The 22,818-nt window shown below is 43.1% G+C and overlaps 1 protein-coding gene across 1 annotated transcript; it reads right to left on the bottom strand.

Moving 5' to 3' along the window:
- Nucleotides 1-369: 369 nt before the first annotated feature.
- Nucleotides 370-2,418, bottom strand: LOC127770189 (uncharacterized). The gene has a single exon (XM_052295854.1). The coding sequence runs from the start codon at nucleotides 2,416-2,418 to the stop codon at nucleotides 370-372; it is 2,049 nt and encodes a 682-aa protein (XP_052151814.1).
- Nucleotides 2,419-22,818: the final 20,400 nt, after the last annotated feature.

Raw genomic sequence — 22,818 nt, 5'->3', positions numbered from 1 at the left:
TTCGACGTTGTAAAGGGTTCATGAGGTATCTCTACAATTTTCTTTTTTTTTTGCATCAACAGGAAGCTCAGGGCAAAGTAGAGCAAAAAGAGGAAGAACAGAAGAAAAGCAGAAGAAGAAAGAAAAGGAAAGCAAGAACGGCAAGCAAATGAATTCAGCAAATTGGCTTCAATGGCTTTACAAACAAGGTCAGTTAGATTAATTTTTGCATTAAACAGAGATGATCATGTTTAGCTAAGATACAAAGTAATAAAGTATGATTAAACTCTAACAATATGATAAGTCCCCGTACCTTTTCTAAGACCTTAGAAAATCTCAAAAAGTAAAATATTACTCATAGTCATAGGCCAATATAGACATTAACCTGCATTATTCATTGCCGTGCTCCTTTTTTGCTTTTGCTAATTGTTGAAAGTGCTCAATCATTAGCCAGACGATGGTCAAAAACTCACCGCCAGCGTTGAGCTTCTTGGCATGTGATTCCCTATTGCAGCGGTTGGCTGCATACATCAGAAAATCTATCCACAGGTCAAACAACACATCAATTGGATCTTCATCCTTCCATTTGTACAGTGTGTCAGCAACAATTCTTGCATACCTGAGACGAGGAACTTTAGGGCCAGGTTGTACTTCCCTTTTGTCAATATTGAGTAGTTTGCCAGCTACCTGCTCTGTCTGTTTGAGCCTAAGGGATCTTTGCCCACCATGCTTCACTTCATTAGTGAAACCATTAGATGCTCTGCATGATTCGATTATGTTTTTTTTTGTCATCTCGTACAGCCATTTATGTGGGAGTCCCGGTAGCATTTCTGGGCGATCCACAAAGAGGAACATCATATAGTTGGACATCGCCCTGATTGCCTCCACAGTTGGTCCTTCCTTCCCTATTTTAGCGAGGAATAAGTCTGTGGCGATGTGCCAAATAAGGATGCTCTCATGGAAGTCAACACCATGAAACCTCTTCAGGTTCTTGAACTGCTCAGGGCGAGTCCCGCTGCCCATGTCCTCACCCATTGCCAGCATCCCCCAGTTATGCCTCAATAAGCCCATAGTGTTCAAATCATTTGGTGCAAATCTCTCATGCATATCTTGCAAAGTTGTCTTGACCTTGTCTGGAATTTCGAGATTTGACGAGCAATGCTGCATATCCAACCAGTCAGCGAAGCCCACCAGAGTGGACAAATTGTTGAGCGTCTTGAACCAATGGTGACTTGTTGTCGCTTCGGTGATCTTATGATAGCATGAGTGCAGCATGTTGTACTGCCCCATCCTTCCCGACCACCTCCTTGAATTTCTTGAAAAAACAATCTTGATTGCTCTGCGGAAAGAGAGAACTGTGTACCGAAGCCGATGCCATCTTCCGCTGCAGAGAGCTACATGTCGAAGCCAGCTCCAGCGTGTGTCGCAGAGGAACACTAGCCCCCAAGTAGACCAAAGTGATCTCAGCAGCGACCTCGTCTCTAGGACGAGAGTGCCGCCCAACAAGACATATGTGATCATGACATCGATTCGGTTGTGGCCACCTTTGCCACTGAAATGAAACAGTAAGAGTGAGGCAATGATGGTGATCGGCGCCATGATGCGGATGATGTATCCTAAGCTAGTGTGAATCACATATGCCTTGGTGTACAAGATGTCATACATGAGGGAGAGCTCCATCTCCATCACTGTCCACATGCTCTTGTGATCTTTATCTTGCATAAGAAGGTCCCCAATTACTTTACTGTCAGGATTATCTGAATCATCATCATCATTGATGATCACAGAATCAACTATCCCACGCTTGCAGACATGGAACAAGGAGTGAGCTCGATGCAAAAGCAACTCATCATTGGAACCATGATTGTCACCAAGGTGGCGAGAATGCTCATACTTGATATAGAAATGCTGGTGCTTGTCACGCTGTACAAGCTTGAGGTAGTTCCCGATGGTGCCGAAGTTGGACCACCAAAGCGCGTACGTCCTCTCCCCGTACTTGGCGGTGCCTACCACGGACATCAGGATGGCAGCCACCACGATCATCATCCCGTTGCCGGCGATGTTCTTGTAGAGGACATACCCTACTCCGAGGACCTGCACGACAAGAGTCACGAGGTGACGCTTCCAGAGCTTGTTGTCCTCGAGGGAGTAGGCGGTGATGTTGTCTGGGCCGCCAAGGTGCAGCAGGAGGAATGGTGCCCAGAACGCAACCAGGTTGTGTTCTCGTGCGGTGCTGCTCAGGGAAAGATTACCGACGGCGTATATTGCGGTCGAGTCGGCCAGCTGGTACGCCAGCCAGAGGATGAACCTCTCCACCGGCGTAGCTTCGCGCCGGCGTACCCCGGCGAAGATGTGGAGGATAACCTGCAACGTGAGGCTCAAGAGCACCAGGATCTGGGTCGCCCACTGGTTCCACAAATCCATCGGCCCTCGTGCCATTGTTGCGATCAATCTTCAGGAGATCCTGCAACAGAACTGCACTAGTACGAAATTGAGAGATGTCTGCGTGTGACACTGTTAATTAGCAACATGAATGGAAAAAGCATGTAAGGAGCCTTAGCCTAGCTATATGATGCTCGAATTAGTATAGTGCAGAAACAAAGAACCGTCATACAATGTCAAGGCTGCGCCTGATTGAGAGCTATATACGGGAGGAGCTTCCTAAGCAACAAACAATATGACGAGCTTCACATCCACTTTCAACAAGAAGTCAAAGAAACAGCAATAAAGTTCAGAATATTGATGAATCACCCATGTGCCCTGTTCATGTGACTGTACATGGTTGCATCTCACGGATCAACCCCATCAAGTTAGTTCTTCGTCAGTAGTAAAAAATTTGTATTCACGCGATTAAGTAGTTAAGTACAGCTCCAGACATGTGCCGCTTTGCCAATTGCACCATGGTGTTAATCGATCTGATATTGTTTAAATAGTAGGGAATCACGGTGATGCAATTAGACGCCAGAAATAGGAACGTAATGTGGGCCCTAGGTTTTGTACATCGGAAACCTCATGTGTTTATAATACCATTTTATAAATCAGTAGATTGCACACACATGAAAAGTTACATATCATGGTTAACTGACATCGTTATAAAGGTCTCACTATACATTAATAATACTAGAGTTGTCCGAGTAGAACTCAAATAAAAGACCAAACATGGTTGATTACCATACCAAACACCGAAAGGAGTAGATGACATAGTGGAAAAGAAGCTGCGATGGTCCATCTTATTCCACATGCGATGACTGGAGAAACCTAGGTCCCTACTCTATCTTCTTCGGCTCCTCCTCGTCCATGTAGCACTTGTACAAGTCGAATCCTACCTGTACTCAGTAAGCCAATACTATATAATAATGCATTAGTTCACATAAGGGGTTCAAGAATAGCTTGGTTTATTAACATAAAGCTACATTTCACAAACCTATCACTTGGCAGTTTTAAATAAAAAAGTTGAAGTTGTTGTTAATCAACGAAGGTTCATCCACCTTCTCCAAGCTTCGCTTGGTTCGGTTTACCCTCGTATCTAGGTTCCCACATTTCTCACCATTCTGACCTTCCTACACGTCAGGAGAGGTCACACAATCGTTTCCAATACTATTCTAAGTAGAATTAAAACTTATGAGGCTAGTCAAGACTAGTACACGTTCCGATGCTCACACTGCAGTGTATGTATGCTTTTAATCTCGCACTCCATGGCACTCCAACCAATGCCATCGGGAATGTCTTTGTTTTAGAAGAATTCCGGTGAAAGTTTTATCGAAATCCGATTTAAAACGAGTGAGTTATGGCATTTCAAATATTTAAATTTGAAATAAATCAGATTAATTGCAAAAATTCTCTGTTCAGTTATTCTATGTTTTGTAAGAGTTATTTTTCGGAAGAAAACCTTTTTTTTCAGTGACAGTGTTATACCACAGTATTTTATTTAGAGAACATTTATTTTTAGAAGGAAAAACACTAAACTATTGATAGGTGGGTCTACGGTCAACTTGACTTGGTCAAAATTTGACTATCAAGGATCTGTGGCCCACATGTTAGTGTCATAGCAATTAAACAAGGTTTTAAATCCATTTTGCAAACTAGGGTTGGCTCGCACGGCGGCTGGCCAGGGTGGAGGCCGGTGCGCCTGAAGTGAGGGTCATGGCGACCTCGTCCGTCCCCTGAGCGGTGGAGGTGGGGGCTCGGGACGGCCATGTGTTGATGCGAAAACACGAGGCCTCTGCTTAACTTCAGTGCAGATCTAAAAATCTTGCTTTTAGGTTCGCGAGCGTGCCAATTGATTTGATTCTGCAATCAACAAGGAATAAAGATAAAGAAACCGCGGATAAATACATAAATGATAGCCGATCGGCCAGTTACCGATGACATATCATTTATCTCCGAGCCGATGTCATATTTGAATCGATCGGCAGATATAAATAAGTAAGAAAGAACTAAATCTATTCGATCGGCTGTAGATATTAACATTATATAATCCTTATGATGATATGTATTTAAGTCAAGTGATTGGGATAGATCGGTCGCCATGCCGAGACAATATAAATCACTTAGATCAAAATATATATCAACAACGAGATTATAGATGTTTATAGCATAGCCGATTAGATAGATCTAGCATGTATCACCTAATACTCCGATACCACTCTATATTAAGATATTAATGCAAGTAAAATATATGAAACAGGGAGCTTAATATACCTAAGAGCAACAATATCTTAACATAAAGGGCAGATCTAGCATGTCAATTAAGCACAAAAAAATATGAGGCTAAATCAGGTAAGATCGGCTGAAACCTCGATGCTACCCTAATTGGCAACCAAAAGCATGCTAGAGATTGAGATTCTAATCACGACTTAAAAGATCAAACTCAACTAATGCAGCTATAAGTATGAAAAGAAGGACAATATCTAGATAATCAAGCCATTGATTGTCTCATAGGGTGGTGGATATCCTATATAATCTAAGTCAACGTTGATATTTAACTTGATCGGTCGCCTTCTAACAACAGATGTTAGCCGATTGAAGGTTAAATAACAATATTGCACAGGATTATATAGAAGACATGATAACTCGACGAATTACATAAACAAGATTAGAGTATCATAAATATGGAAGCACTAATCCCGAGAACGCAAGCCGCCATAACAAGTTTTACCTCTAGTTGAAGATCAAAACCGATGCAGCTCAACCCAGAAGTAAGAACTCATTGAAACAAACGAAAATAAAAGGGTGGCGATGCACCGAGATTGTATTGAACGTGTGTTAGATTGATTACATGGGGCTCAGGGTCTATTTATACCTGAGATTACAAAATATGTCCATGTCAGACACGACTCTTATCTCTAACGAACTCTAAGATATCATAAGTCTTTGCGGCAGACTTTTGCCCAAACATATCTCTAAAGAAATTACATGAAATATCCTAATTAATAGATACAATTGCCTTCTCAGGACTCAATCCGTGCGTGGCAATCTTCATGAAGCACATTAACTCAACCCGACAACGTGTACTGTGTCACACTGTCGGATTCGGCTTAATCGACTAACCTTGTCCAACTCGGACCCTGCCGATCACGGTCGCAGCCGATTTGGACTTTAGCCGATCCTTGCTGTATTTCCGAAACGATTTCCATCTTGGATTCCACCTCAATTTTATCTTTGTCTCTGATACTGAAATTACCAAATTTGGTTGTTAACACATGCCCCCCAAGTCCGGAATATTTGGTAATGTTTCGGATTTGCCATATCTGCTTCCCCAAGAATATCGCTCGTTGCCGTTTTTCCGACCGTTACCGCAGCGCTTTAAACACTAACCGTCACCCCTGAGAAACTTCACACCGTCACCTCCGTTTTCACCGCTTAAGCCAAACTCATCTTCTCTCTCTCCGGCCATCCCCTCGGCGCACCACACGACCCCAAGGCGATTTCCCTTCTAGCCAAATCTCTGCCTGTGGCGATGTCAACTTCCGCCAGCCCGTTTGCCGCGCCATCGGCCAAATACGCAGAGGTAAGTATCCATCGGCTAGATCCTCTCCTTTCGCAATAGATTGGTTCTTCTTTGTCTCATCTTGTTTTCTTCTTCTCTATTCTTGTTTGCATCTATAGCATCTGTCCAATCTGGTCGCGATTCCTAGCCTGTCACATGAGCATCACTATTTTCTTGGTCCGATTGGCAACCCTGATCCTACTGAGTTCATCATCACTGAAACCAATAGGATTCCTTTCAGATTGGCCAACCCGAATCTAGGTCACTGGAAGAACACGTTCAAGTCTTGGCCCTCTCTTGAGAAAACTGCCCCCGAGAAGAGTTGGACTGTGTGGTATAAGCATATATCGGCTAGCAAGCAAGTTCATTGGGACGAATTAGGGATCGGCCAAGCGCTTGCTCTTACTCTAGCAAATTCAGCCAAGGATGAACCCCTGATGGCTTCCGCAGCATACTTTTGGTCCAACACTCTCAACGCTTTCTTGTTCAACCAAGGGCCAATGACCCCAACTCTGATCGACATCACTAAGATTACTATGTTAGATGTGACTTCATCGGCTAACCCCATGAGCCTGAACACCAAGAACCAGTTTGACTTCAGGACTAAGAGCATAGGGGGCTGGTCTGGCTATTTAGCAGCATACATGGGCAAGGGATCTGTCACCCCTCGAGAACACACTGCCTTTCTCATGATGTGGCTCAAGAAGTTTCTCTTTTGTGGATCGAGCTGTGGTCCGACTACCAACTGGCAATTCTTAGACGAAGCCCTTGAAACCAAAAGGCAATTTCCCTTGGGCAAAATCCTTCTCGGCTATCTATACGAAATGTTGAGCAATGCATCGGCCAAGATAGCCACAGGCTCAGTAGTAGGTGCAGGTGGACCATGGTGGCTGTTGCAAACATGGCTCAACCTTGTTGTTATGAAGGTTGTGAATCGGCCAATTCTGATAGATGCACAATTCCCGAGGCTGGAGCCGATCACAAGTGATGATGGAGAAGAACTCACTCACCGCTGATGTATGTCATATGGTGAAGGTTCATCAACACCAGCCGATTCTGGATCAAAGTTATCGGCCGAAATACTAAAAGACTGGTTCTGCAGTTTCTACGAGGGCTTCCAGAGAGATGCTCGGATTTGGTTCCCTTATGAGGACTCAGTGAATTTTGACCTCCCGGAAGAATTTAGGTTTGAGGACATCAACTCTGAAAAGTATCAAAAATCCAGAGAAGTCTTCTTGACTGCCATTAGTCCATGCATTCTTCCTGTTGGCATCCATCAAGGAAGAAACATATAGGTGTCTTATGAGTTCTATCACCCAATGAGCTCAGCTAGGCAATTTGGAATGGGGTAGCTACCAATCGGCTTATTCTTTGCCGATAAAATCCAATGCAGAGGGGAGATCTCATCCATACTGATGATGGATCAGCTACTCAATATCCCAGGACCCCCTTTGGGCAGCATTGACAACATAGAGCTTGCAAGGTTTAGGAGCAGAAACTTTGACCGATGATGGGGAGAATGGGAGCAACATATATTCCATTAGTCGGCTTCTATGTACATGACAAACCTATTTCCTGATGTTGTCCCTTAGGTACATCTTTACTTAGCCAATTTTGTTTGAATAATTGTTAGCCGATTTGAATCTTGACTAACTTCTCTCTTTACCTTGCAGATAACAGAATCTTCTCCTCCTCGCAAGAGCAATAGCGGCAGGGACATAGAATATGCTGCAGGCCTTCTACCAAATGGAGGTGGATTAGCTCCTCCAGTCATCGGCTATCATGCCCCCAGGACCTCAAGTCTGCTTCAACGACAAATGAGAGAACCAACCGATGTCGGCAGGAAGAGGAAGACCAAGGCATCGGCCATTGATCCATCGGCTCTGGCTCCTAAGAAGAAGGCCAAGAAGCACAAACCCAAGCCAGCCGATGACTTGCCCACCTTAGATCCATCCATCGAGCAAGCTCTAGATGAGAAGAAATCGAAGAAGATATCAATCAAGCAGCTGCCGAATTGAGTGATACAAGAGAAAAAACACCGTCGGCTTCGCCCAAGCAAACTCCTCCCATTCCTGCTGCTCTAGCTCATTTTTCAAGGGTAAACATCTCTCATTGATTTCCTTTTGCAATCATTTTATTCATAGCCGATCACTTATAAATCCCGTTTTTTCAGAAAAAGAAGACTGCCGTGAAGAAGAAATCGGCAGCAACAACACTTAATCCAGCTCCACTGATAAGATTTTCCTATACAAATCCTTTCACTTATCTGATCATAGCTGATATTTACTTATCCCTTGTCTTTTTGCAGCCTCCACCTCCTCCTTCACCTCCTGTACAACAAACATCAAGTGATTGCACTCCATCGGCTACAGGAAGTCATAATGTCGGGGAAGAAGAATAACCAACTGCTCCTGCTATCCCAATAAGTCTCTCCTTAACATAAGATTTTAGATCGGCTATATCTGTTTAATATTTAATTGTCTTCGAATTTCTCTCTTGCAGGCCTTAGCCGATCTGTTCTCTTTCGATATCAAGGATTACTTTGATGAGATAGAGAAAGAAACCACAAGCAAGGCTCTAGCCCCTCTAGATGAGACTGTTAAGAAAACACTTGAAGATATATCCCTTCGGCTAGAGTCATCATTGGATAATCTGGTGGCTGACTGTGGTTCAATTCGGGCACGATTTGCAGAAATCCAAGCCCTAATCCCAAACGATCTGGCAAACACCATTACTCCAGCTGTATTCCTCGAACAACATCAATTCAAGCTGGAAAAGGCTAAGTAACGGATAGCCGATCGGCGGGAGCGGAAAGATATCGAAGCCACCATCCAAGCCAATCAGCAACTCGTGCATGAGGAGAAAGCCAAGCTTGATCAACCTTCTGTTGGGCCGATTCAGTCGAACATAGATCGGCTTGAAGCCCGCAAGATTGATCTTATAGCTCAACTTGAAGAATGCAATGCCGAGTTGGATCTTGAAAAGCAAAAGTTAGCCAATCTCCCAAGTGTTGTTGAAGAACAGAAGTGTTGTTGAAGAACAGAAGTCTAGATTGAGATCGGCTATCACAAATGTGGCTGACATGACCAAGTTCCATAAAGTCATCTCTGGAACCGACGCCCAAGACATCCAAGCCATCGAAGAAGTAGATCAAATTAGACAACGCGCTGTGTCGGCTATCCAACGTTACTTGTCTGGATAATTGGTCTTGTAATAGGATAACTTATTTTTGTAGTCGGCTAAGAAACTTTGATACCCCCTTTTGTCACTGAACTGCTACGCCGATTAATAGATCTTAATGTGCTAAAAAATTTGCAACTTTTTGTATATATGTGCCCCCCCCCTAATTTTATAATGATGAAGGCATTGATAAAATTAAAATTTGGACTAAGGGTGATATAACTATATCGGTCATTGTACATCGGCAAAACACAGCCGATTGCAATATGAAAAAAACTAAGGGCGATATAACAATATCGGCCATTGTGCATCGGCAAAACACAACTGATTACAGTATGAAAACGGCTAAGGGCGATATAACAATATCGGCCATCTGAAGGCGATGTAAACACAACGGCTAACATGCATCGGCAACATCCAACCGATCATGCATTCACCCAAACACTTGGGTAATATTTCTTCAAGTATTTGCCATTGAGCGCTTGTCCATAGACTTCTCCATCAAGTCCTTGCAACATATAAGCCCCTTTGGACACAACCTTATGAATTTGAAACTGCCCTTCCCAATTCGGTGACCATTTGCCGAACTTGTTATCTCCAGTTCCTATCAGCAAAATCAATTTCCACACAAGTTCACCTTCCGAAAAAGACTTGGGCACCACTTTTTTGTTGTAATGTCGAGCAATTCTATCCTTATCTTTGGTAACTTTTGCAAGGGCTCTCAATCTTGATTGAACCAAGTCCGCCCTCTCATCGGCCATGAGATTGTAATATTCCTCGGCTGTCAACTCATTTTGTAAGTCTGTCCTCCTCGAGCCGATTCGAACTTCCCATGGTAAAACCGCCTCATGTCCATAAACAAGTTTATAAGGACGAACTTGGATCGAACCGTGACAAGCCATCTAATAGGACCACAATGCTTCGGCCAATCTAGTATGCCATTGCCGAGGATAATCGGAAATCTTCCTCTTAATCAATTTGATCAAACTCTTGTTAGACGCCTCGGCTTGCCCATTAGCTTGTACATAATATGGTGAAGAATTCAACAATTTGATACTCATGCTATCGGCAACTTGAACAAACTCATCGGACACTAAGATCGAGCCTTGATTGGGTGTAATGGTCTGAGGAATACCAAATCGATAAATAATATGCTCCTGGACAAATTGTATAGCATCCCCCGAATCAACTTTCTTCAAAGGAATCGCCTCTACCCACTTGGTAAAGTAATCGGTTGCCACCAATATAAACTTGTGTCATTTGCTCGATGGTGGATTAATCATACCGATCATATCAATTCCCCAACCGCTGAATGGCCATGGCTTGATGATAGGATTCATAGATGATGCTGGTGCTCTTTGAATTGCTCCAAACTTTTGACAATCTTGACATCCCTTGTAATATTTAAAGCAATCTTCCAACATTGTTGGCCAAAAATACCCTGCACGTCGAAGCAACCACTTCATCTTATGAGCCGATTGATGAGTTCCACAAATTCCTTCATGTACCTCGCCTATTGCAACCTTGGCTTGATTGGCACTCAAACACTTAAGCAACACCCCATCAATCGTCCGATAATACAATTCATCATCCAGCAAAGTATATTTCAAAGCTTTATAGCACAACTTTCATGAAGCCGATTGAGATGGATTCTATAAATATTGAAAAACATCATGTCTCCAATCATCGGCTGTTATCGTAGCAACTTCTATTCTAATATCTTTCACCATCGGCTTGTACCCCGATGCCCCTTGGGCCAAGTCATTAGCTTCGACATTTTGTTCTCGAGATACATGCTTCAAGGTTACCAGCCGAAATCCTTTCATTAACTCTCGACACTTCTCATTGTAAACGATCAATGTATCATTCTTGCATTCAAATTCCCCTGCCAATTGGCTAATCACCAACAAGGAATCTCCCATAATCTCAATAGCATCGGCTTCAGCTTCCTTGAGTAATTGCAACCCATTGAGAATCGCTTCGTACTCAGCCTGATTATTGGTTGCATAGGGCTTAATAGTGTTGGCAAACTCGAAACTTGCTCCCCTAGGGGAAATTATAACCAAGCCGATACCACAACCATGGGTGCACACTCATCCATTGAAAAACAAAGTCCAAGGCACAATTTCAACCGGGCCTATTGAGTCATCACAATGATCAACAATAAAATCGGCTATAGCTTGCCCCTTAATCGCCTTTGGTGATTCATACCGAAGATCAAATTCTATCAAAGCAAATATCCACTTTCCAACCATTCCTTTCAGAACTGGAGCCGATAGCATATACTTAACCACATTGGCTTTACATATCACAGTGGATTCATTGGATAATAGATAATGTCTTAACCTTGTACAAGAGAAGTATAAGCATAAACACAACTTTTCCACAGGAGAATACCTTGTCTCTGCATCCAAAAGCCGACGGCTCAAATAGAACATAGCTCTTTCTTTCCCCTCAAGCTCCTGAATCAAGACTGAGCTGATTGACTTCTCACCAGCCGATAGATATATTCTAAAAGTTATCCCCTTTTGTGGAGGGATTAAAACTGGAGGAGAACTAAGCTATTCTTTAATATTATCCAAAACCTTCTGTTGCTCCGCCCCCAGGTGAATTTCTGATCGGCCTTCAATCTTAGTAAAGGCGTAAAAGGTTCTAATCTTCCAGACAAATTAGAGATAAACCTTTTAACAAAATTTATCTTGCCGATCAACTCCTATAACTCTGTGTTGTCCTCCGGAGGTTGAATCTTCTTGATTGCGTTAACACTCCTCTGATTTATATCAATCCCCCTTTCATGAACAAGAAATCCCAAAAACTGACCAGCTGATACGCCAAAAGCACATTTTGTCGGATTCATCTTCAGGCCACACTTTCTAGTTCTCTCAAAAACATTCCTCAAATCGGCTATGTGGTCCTCTATTTCCTTTGACTTAACAACCACATCATCAATATAAACTTCAACCAACCAGCCGATTAGATCATGGTATATGTAGTTCATAGCCCGTTGATATGTAGCTCCAGCACTAGGACATCTAAAAGCTGTCTTATGAATGTCTTCTTCTGCCATAAAGATCTGATTGTAACCAGCATTACCATCCATAAAACTCAATATCTTATGTCCTGAGGCAGCATCAACCAACTGATTGGCAACCGGCATTGGGTACTCATCCTTTGGAGTAGCCTTGTTTAAGTCTTGGAAATCAATGCACACTCTAACTTTGCCATTTTTCTTGATAACTGGAACTATGTTGGAAACCCACTCAGCATATCGGCACGGATGAATAAACCCAGCATCATATAAATGTTTAACCTCAACCTTGGCAGGTTCGAGCATATCGGCTTTGCATCTCCTTGGCGGTTGCTGGTACAGTCTAACCCCAGGTTTGATAGGGAGCCGATGTTCAACAATCGAGCGGCTGAGTCCTGGCATCTAATAATACTCCCAAGCAAAGCGATCTCTATATTCTTTTATCAGCTCTATCAACTTGGTTCTAAAATCTGAAGATAAATTCTTACTAATGAATGTCGGCCTTGGTCTATCACCTGGACCTATATCAACTTCCTCCAAATCATCAGCCGACAGGAAACCTTATCTTTGCTTGTCATCGAGATCATCTACTGTGTCCTTGGTGTAGACATTGGAACCCTCCATGACGCCCTCAAAACAATAATTTGGGCTCTCCGTCTTCAATTGGATATATATCACAATCAGACACTTTTAGAAAATCTCCATCCCAAAACTTTCTAGACAAGCAATCAATACCGTCCATCTCCCAAAGAGCTAAATCGGCACTGGCAACGTTAACTGACCTGTCGGCTGGCATGATCTCAATCTTGTCGCCTTGCCATTGAATCAAGCATTGGTGCATGGTTGAAGGAATACAACAATTAGCATGAATCCAATCACTTCCAAGCAACAAGCTATAGGAACCCTTCCCATCGATGACAAAAAATGTTGTAGGGACGATTTTGCTGCCGACTGTCAGTTCCACATTCAAAACTCCTTTTGTTTCCGATGGATTGCCACCAAAGTCTTTGAGAACCATGTTTGTCTTGATGAGATCTTCAGAATTTCTACCCAACTTCCTGAGTGTAGCATATGGCATCAAATTCACAACAGCCCCACCATCAACCATCATCTTAGACATCGGCTTCCCATTGACATAGCCGTTAATGTACAATGGTTTGAGATGTGGATTCTCTGTCCCCTCTGGCTTCTCAAAAACTGCTTGCTCTAGTGACAAAACCAACCTTGCCGAAGCTTCCTCGACTTCATCAACATCGGCTTGTTTGGCTCCAAATTCCGTAGGCAATGTAAAAACCATGTTTACCGATGCAGTCACGACACTCTTCCCTTTAGCCAACCTTTTTGCTTTATCGGCTGTGGCAGCTTGGTTCTTAACACGCCACTCTTGCCTCGGCTTTGTCTTCTTCAGCCGATGGTTGATCTCTTGCTCTACCTCATCAAAACGTTCTCTGTTTCTCAATCTTTGAACACTTCTCAACTCGGTCCCACTGGGCGTGCCAAAAGCGTGTTGATGCGAAAAACACACACTGGCTTGGGAGATCTGCTTAACTTCTGTGCAGGTCCTAAATCTTGCTCTTGAGTTCAAAGGCGTGCCAGTTGATTTGATCCTACAATCAACAAGAAAGAAAGACAAAAAAACAAGGTTAAATCCACAAACGATAGCCGATCGGCTGGTTGCCGATGACATATCGTTTATCCTCGAGCCGATGTCATGTTGTAATCGATCGGCAGTAAAGAATAAAGCAAGATAAAATTAGATCTATCAGATCGGCTGTAGATATCAATAACGATGACACTGTCAAGAAAACACTTAAAGACATATCCCTTCGGCTAGACTCCTCATTAGATAATCTGGTGGTTGATTGTGGTTCGATCCAGGCACGATTCGCTGAAATCCAAGCCTTAATTCCGGACGATCTGGCAAACACCATTACTCCAGCTGTGTACCTTGAGCAACACCAATTCAAGCTGGAGAAGGCCAAGCAGCGGGTAGCCGATCGGTGGGAGTGGAAGGACATTGAAGCCACTATCTAAGCCAATCGGCAACTTGTGCATGAAGAGAAGGCTAAATTAGATAAACTCTCTGTTGGGCCGATTCAGTCAAATATAGCTCGGCTTGAAGCTCGCAAAATTGATTTACTAGCTCAACTTAAAGAGTGCAACGCCGAATTGGATCTTGAAAATCAAAAGCTAGCCAATCTTCCAAGTGCCGTTGAAGAGTAGAAATCCAGATTGAGATCGGTTATCAAGAATGTGGCCGACATGACTAAGTCTCTCATGGTCCTCCCTGGAACTGACGCCCAAGACATCCAAGCTATCGAGGAAGTAGATCAAATTAGACAACGGGCCATGTCGGCTATCCAGCATTATTTGTCTCGGTGACTTCCTGTGTAATAGACCTTAGAAATTTTTTGTAATCGGCTAAGATACTCTGGTACTTTATTGTCTTGATAATCCTTCGTGCCTATTAATATAACTTCTAAATTTGCTTAAAAGTTTTCACTTTTTGTATATATGTGCCCCCCTAATTTTACAATGTCAAAAGCATTGATAAAATTATAAAAACAACTAAGGGCGATATAACAATATCGGTCATTATACATCGGCCAATCACCACCGATTACAACAGAAAACAACTAAGGGCGATACAACAATATCGGCCATTGTACATCGGCAAATCACAACCGATTACAATATGAAAACAACTAAGGGCGATATAACAATATCGGCCATCTCAAGGCGATGTAAACACATCGGCTGTCATGTATCGGCAACATCAGCTGATCATGCATTAACCCAAACACTTGGGTAATATTTCTTCAAGTACTTGCCATTTAGTGCTCGTCCATAAACTTCTCCATCGAGTCCTTGCAACATGTAAGCTCCCTTGACACAACTTTGTAGATTTGGAACAGTCCTTCCCAATTCAGCGACCACTTGCTGAATTTGCTATCCCGAGTCCCGATCGGCAAAATCAACTTCCATACAAGTTCACCTTCCGAAAAAGTCTTGGTCACCACTTTCTTGTTATAATGCCGAGCAACTCGTTCCTTATCCTTGGTAACCTTTGCAAGGGCTCTTAATCTAGACTGAACCAAGTCTTCCCTTTCATCCGTCATGAGATTATAATACTCATCGGCTGTTAAATCATTTTGCAAATTCGTTCTCCTCGAGCCGATTCTAACTTCCCATGGTAAAACAGCCTCATGCCCATAAACAAGTGTCACACCCTAAAAATCCCAAATATATAGATTGTTGTCTAAATTGGAATTATTAGAATTTATGTTAAAAGCCTAGAAGAGAACATCTAGTTTTAATTAATAAATTCCAATATAAAATGGGGCCAGATAAAATTTCATTAAATACTTTGCTTAATTCTATAATTCCTAGATTTTTCTGGGATTTATTTGAGCTAAGGAAGTATTTTTAATAAATGGAATTGCATTGAATGAATAATTTAAATTGAAAAAGGTTTTTAAAATCCTCTTTTGGCTTTGGGCCGAAAGTCGGCCCAAAACCTTCTCTCTCTCCCCGGCCCAAGCCGGCCCAGTCCGCCCGCAGCAGCCGCGTGCGCGCGCCCTCGGACGCTGACAGGTGGGGCTCGCCTGTCAGGTCGTCGTCTACCTCCGGCCGCCCGCCGCCCGAGCCCTAGCGCCGCGCCGCCACCGTCTCCTTCCAAATTCGGCCGCCCCTTTCCTTTTCCGGTGAAATCAGTAGAGGGGAAATGATCTTCGGGATCTCCTCTACCTTTTCTCTTTTGGAATCGTCAGCTAAAATCGTTTGGAAATCCGTAGATTCGAGTTTGATTCGGATCGAAATCTCTCCTCCGAACCCTAGACTTTCCTTCGCGTCGCCGGTCGCCGTGGGCCTTCGCCGCTGCCTCCTAACCCCTATAAATTGACCCCCAAGCCCGTCGCCCGCCGCCACCCTTGCCTTCGCCTCTCGTCGCCGGTAGAGCACTAGCGCCATGTAGCCTAGCGCCGCCGTCGCCGCCGTTCGTCCAGCCGTGCGCCGCCGCCGCTCCGGTCATCGTCGTCGCTCGAGGAGGTCACCATCGTGATCGCCAAGCCGTCGCCGACCTCGTCCGCCCCTCCGCCGTCGCTGTCGACCGCCGGAACACCGTCGCCGTCGTCAAGCCGAAGGTCGCCGCCGCTTCTTCCTCGACGCCGTCGCCGTCCGTTGATCTTCCGCCGTTGTTTTGGTCACCGGTGAGTTTGCCGTGTCGCCCTCTACGTGTTGGTTCCCTCCGTTCGCACTGTCGTGCCGTTGTTCGCCGGCGAGCATGCACGCCCGAGCCGCCGCCGGTGGTGACGTCACCGCTGACGTCATCGTTGCCATCTGTCGTACACCGGTCGTGGACCGATGGATCTTGGCCGTCCGTTTTGGATGAATCGATCTCGGCCGTTCGTTTCCGTAAGCCGCCGCCGTGCACCCGGTTCACCACGACGCAATAAACCCCTTTTTCCTTTTCAAAAATAATTCATTATTGCGTCATAATTCAATTAAAATCTAAATAAATGATTTAATCCGATTTAATCTTTGAAAATTCATAACTAATTCATCTTAGCTCGGATTTAGTTGGTTCAAGTCTCTAATTTTTTCTAAAATTGAGATCTACATGTTAAAAATATCCACATGTACTGTTCATGCTTGTTTATGTGCTGTTTGGTGATTTTGCTCCTTTCTGTTTAGATTCCGACGTTTCCGGAGAGTCCGTTTTCGCAGGAAAAGAATTTGAAGAGTTCCAAGGCCAGCAAGGCAAGTCACGCGGATCCCAAATAACCCTTTGAGCATGTTGATCCCGTTTAAAGCTATTGTTTCTATTCAACTATTGCATTTATTTTTGAATGTCATTGGGTGGAATTATCCTATTGTTTGTTATAGCCCTTTTGTTCTTGATTACTTTATTCCTTGATACCTTGGGTTATTGTAACTTGACTAGTTGAGCTTTATATATTGTTCAGCTAGATAATAGATACGATTGCTTAGCCATGCTTAGAAACTTTAGCACACTATTGGGATAACTTATGATTCACTATTATTTAATGATGGCTTAATGATAGCTCACGATGGTTTATCGTGATTGGTTAATTAATTAAATTGCCAACTAAAACTTGGTAATGGTGGGTTGTGAGCACATGGTTTTGATGGTCGTGCTCATGACAATTAAGGACCGGTTCACGAGTTTCGGTTGTGAAACATTAACTGTGCCAACCACAAGCCAGCGTGGGCAACGGCTTTACCTTTTGTATAGCATGGTTCATTGCGGAGCACCAGACTGAGAAGTGGCGGAGATAAGCCCACGGGGGTCGCTTGGGAGTCCATGCCTTGTTTATAAGGGGATGATTATGATCCAGGAATGGTGCGCTGTGGTGGATTGTGTTGTGCGAGGGGTACTGTCACAGCTCCTTTCCGAGGTACCGTGGTGGTATTGAGGCGCATGGTGACATGTCGGGGGGCTGTGTCTTGTGGGTACAGTGGTACACCTCTGGCCAGAGTAAAACTATTCGAATAGCCATGCCCGCGGTTATGGGCGGGTCTAACAATGTCTTTCGTGATTAGTCTCACACTTCTCATCATAATAAAAGATGCTATAACTGGTAATAATTTGATTAGCTCCTGGTTTGGAATGGTTAATTGCTGGTTTGGAGATAGAACTGTGCAGCCGGGATGGTTGTGCAGAATGATTGGGCCTATGCAACAGGGTATGTTGTATAGCGTTGGATTAATATTTATTACTTAACTGTTTTATTAAATTCTGAAACGTTTATGCAAATGAAACCCTACTATGTCATCCTTTGTTATCCTGTGCACTTGCATATTTGCTGCGTGGCTTGCTGAGTATGTCATATACTCACCTTGCAATTATTCATCAGAGGAGGAGTTCTAAAGTGATGCTGATGGTGTGGAGGATTAGGTGTAGCCCTGGTCAAGCTGCTTGTGGAGTGGAGTCGTCTGCGCCGTTTATCTTATTTTTTTCTTTCCGCTGCTTAGATCTTTACTGATTGAGAGGAACTATTTACCTCTGTAATGACATTTTATTCGCTTATTAATTAGAGTAATAATTGTACTCCATTATCAATTTGTTATTGTGTGCCTCGGCTGATTCCTGGATGAGGGTTCACACATATGTAAGCGTTTGGAATTTTGGATAGAAATTCCGGGCATGACAACAAGCCATCCGATAATACCACAATGCTTCGGTCGATCGAGTATGCCACTGCCGAGGATAATCAGAAATCTTTCTCTTAATCAATTTGATCAAACTCTTGTTAGATGCCTCAGCTTGTCCATTAACTTGTGCATAATATGGTGAAGAATTCAACAATTTGATACCCATGCTATCGGCAAACTGAACAAACTCATCGGACACGGAAATTGAACCTTGATCAGTTGTAATAGTTTGAGGAATACCAAATCGATAGATTATATGCTCTTGAACAAACTGTATAGCATCCCCAGAATCAACCTTCTTCAAAGGAATCGCCTCCACCCACTTGGTAAAGTAATCGGTTGCCACCAATATAAACTTATGTCCTTTACTCGATGGTGGATTAATCATGCCGATCATATCAATTCCCCAACCTCTAAACGGCCATGGTTTAATGATAGGATTCAGAGCCAACGTCGGTGTTCTCTGAATTGCTCCAAATTTCTGACAATCTTGACATCCCTTTTAATACTTGAAACAATCCTCTAGCATTGTCGTCCAAAAATACCCTGCACGTCGAAGCAACCACTTCATTTCATGAGCCGATTGATGAGTGCCACAAATTCCCTCGTGAACTTCTCCGATTGCAACCTTAGCCTAATCGACACTCAAAGACTTAAGCAATACCCCATCAATCGTCCGATAATAGAGTTCATCCTCTAATAAAGTATACTTCAACGCCTTATATCTCAATTTCCGAGAAGCCGATTGAGATGGATTCTTTAAATATTGATGTACATCATATCTCCAATCATCGACTGTTATTGCAGCAACTTCAACCTTAACATCTTTGATCATTGGCCTATACCCCGATGCCCCTTGGGCCAAATCATTAGCTTCAATATTTTGTTCTCGAGATACATGCCTTAGAGTCACCAGCCGAAACTCCTTCATCAGCTCTCGGCACTTCTCATTATAAACCATTAATGTGTCATTCTTGTACTCATATTCTCCTGCCAATTGACTGATCACCAGCAAAGAATCCCCCATAATTTCAATAGCATCGGCTTCAACATCCTTGAGTAACTGCAACCCTTTGAGAACTACTTCATACTCAGCCTGATTGTTAGTTGCATAAGGTTTAATAGTGTAAGCAAACTCAAAACTTGCCCCCCGAGGGGGAAATTATAACTAAGCCAATACCACAACCATGAGTGCATACTGATCCATCAAAGAATAAAGTCCATGGCACAATCTCAACCGAGCTGATTGAATTATCATGATGATCAACAATGAAATCGGCTATAGCTTGCCCTTTAATTGCCATCGGTAACTCATACCGAAGATCAAATTCTGTTAAAGAAAATATCCATTTTCCAACCCTTCGTTTTAAAATTGGAGCCGATAACATGTACTTGATGACATCGGCTTTACATATGACAGTGCATTCGTTGGACAATAGATAATGCCTTAACCTTGTACATGAAAAATATAGGCACAAGCACAACTTCTCCACAGGGGAATATCTAGTTTCTGCATTCAAGAGCCGTCGACTTAAGTAGAATACAACTCTTTCTTTCCCTTCAAGCTTCTGAATCAAGACTCAGCCAATTGACTTCTCACCAGCCGACAGATATAATCTAAAAGGTATTCCTTTCTGTGGATGAATCAAAACCGGAGGAGAGCTAAGATATTCCTTAATACTATCCAAAGCCTTTTGTTGCTCTGCCCCCCAAGTAAACTTTTGATCAGCCTTCAATCTTAATAATGGCGTAAAAGGCTCTAACCTTCCAAACAAATTAAAAATAAACCTTCAAACAAAATTTATCTTGCCAATCATCTCTTGCAACTCTGTCTTGTTCTCTGAAGGCTGAATCTTCTTGATTGCATTAACACTTCTTTGAGTTACCTCGATCCCCCTCTCATGAAAAAGAAATCCCAAGAACTGGCCAGCCGATATGCCAAAAGCACACTTTGTCGGGTTCATTTTCAAGCCATATTTCCTGGTTCTCTCAAAAGCCTTCCTCAAATCGGCTATGTGGTCTTCTATCTCTTTAGATTTAACAACCACATCATCAATGTAGACTTCAACCAACCAGCCGATCAGATCATGATATATATAATTCATGGCTCTTTGATATGTAGCCCTAGCACTTTTCAAGCCGAAAGTCATTACAACCCATTCAAACAAGCCGATTGCACCAGGACACCTAAAAGTTGTCTTATGGATATCCTCCTCGGCCATGAAAATCTAATTGTACCCTGCATTCCCATCCATAAAACTCAATATCTTGTGTCCTGAAGCAGCATCAACCAACTGATCGGCTACTGGCATTGGATACTCGTCCTTTGGGGTAGCTTTATTTAAATCTCTGAAGTCAATGCACACCCTCACCTTGCCATTCTTCTTGATAACAGGAATTATACTAGAAACCCACTCGGCATATCGGCAAGGACGAATAAAACCAGCATCATATAAGCGTCTAATCTCAGCCTTGACAGGTTCGAGCATATCGGCTTTGCATCTTCTCGGAGGCTGTTGACGTGGTCTAGCCCATGGTTTGATAGGTAGCCGATGTTCAACAATCGATCGGCTGAGTCCTGGCATCTCATAATATTCCCAAGCGAAGCAATCTCTGAATTCCTTTAATAGCTCTATCAGCTTGGTTCTGAATTCTGCAGATAAATTCTTGCTAATAAATGTCGGCCTTGGTCGATCACCTGGACCTATGTCAATTTCTTCCAAATCATCGGCCGACATGAAACCCTGTCATTGCTTGTCATCGAGATCATCTACTGTGTCCTTGTTGTAGACATTTGAACCCTCCACGACGCCCTCAAAATAATAGCTTGAGTTCTCCAACTTCAATTGGCTGTATATCAAATCGGACACTTTTAGAAAATCTCCATGCCAAACTTTTCTAGATAAACAATCAAGACCATCCATCTCCCAAAGAGCTAAATCTGCACCGGCAACATTGACTGACCTGTCGGCTGGCACAATCTCAATCTTGTCGCCTTGCCACTGAATCAAGCATTGATGCATGGTTGAAGGAATACAACAATTGGCATGAATCCAATCCCTTCCAAGCAACAAGCTGTAGGAACCCTTCCCATCGATGACAAAGAACGTTGTAGGTATAGTTTTGCTGCCGACGGTCATTTCCACATTCAAAACTCCTTTGGTTTCTGATAGATTGCCACCAAAATCTTTGAGCACCATGTTTGTCTTGATGAGATCTTCAGCATTTCTGCCCAACTTCCTAAATGTAGCGTAAGGCATCAAATTCACTGCAGCCCCACCATCGACCATCATCTTAGACATCGGCTTCCCATTGACATAGCCATTTATATACAATGGTTTAAGATGTTGATTCTCTGTTCCTTCCGGCTTCTCGAAGACTGCTTGTTCTGGTGATAAAATCAACTTAGCTGATTCCTCTTCAACTTCATCGACATCGGCTTGCTTGACCCCAAACTCAGCAGGCAACGTGAAAACCATGTTAACCGATGCAGTCACAACACTTTTTCCTTTGGCCAATCTCTTTGTTTCATCGGCTGCGGCCTCATCGGCTACAAGAGCTTGATTCTTAACGCACCACTCCTGCCTCGGCTTCGTTTTCTTTAGCCGGTGATTGATTTCCTGTTCGACCTCCTGAAAACGCTCCCTATTCCTCAATCTTTGAACCCTTCTCTTTTGATTCTTTGTAAATATACCAGAAGGACACCATTGAGTCTTCCTATCTTCATTGTCTTCTTGGCTACAATCTTGGTTCACCGGGCCCAACCTTTGATGAACAGAAACTCTTGCTTGCCTTAGCCGATTGCTTCTATTATACGATCGGCTTCAACTTTCTGCAACATTACTGCATCCAGGACAGTCTTCAATAGATGGCAGCCTCATAACTTCATTCCAACAAAATCTAAAGAACTCACAACCCTAATGAGGATCAAAGCCGTCATCATCTTCTTCATAATGCCTCTCCTGCTGCTTGTCATATTTCCTCTAATACTTATTGATAATTTTAGCCGAATTCACCTGAAAACCTATTGCACGTCCTCCATCGGCTGTTCAGCCAGCTGTATGCACCATATTGACGTTAAAAGGATTGCCATCAACCTTCATCGGCCTCTTAGAATCATCAAACTTGATTTTGCCTCCCTCAATGGCTGCTTGGATCTGTTGTATGAAGACCTTGCAATCATTGGTAGAATAAGACCCAGAATTATGCCACTTGCAATACCTCTTCTTGCCCAATTCTTCAGCCGATGGAATTGTATGACTAGTAGGAAGTTGAATCTGCTTCTCTCGGAGTAGCAAATCAAAAATCTTGTCAGCCTTGGTAATATCAAAGTCATACCTCTCCTCTTTTCAAGAATTCTTTACCCATTAGCATGGTATAACCTTTTTGCTTCTCACCCATTCGGCTGCTGCTATCTCAGAGTCATCATCATCATCATCATCCTCCGATCCATATATGTAAGGACAGA

This window comes from Oryza glaberrima, chromosome 4, assembly GCF_000147395.1.
Source record: "Oryza glaberrima chromosome 4, OglaRS2, whole genome shotgun sequence".
NCBI classification, from domain to species: domain Eukaryota; kingdom Viridiplantae; phylum Streptophyta; class Magnoliopsida; order Poales; family Poaceae; genus Oryza; species Oryza glaberrima.
The sequence above is the reverse complement of the archived record's forward strand: the minus strand, read 5'-3'. Positions and strand labels throughout refer to the sequence as shown.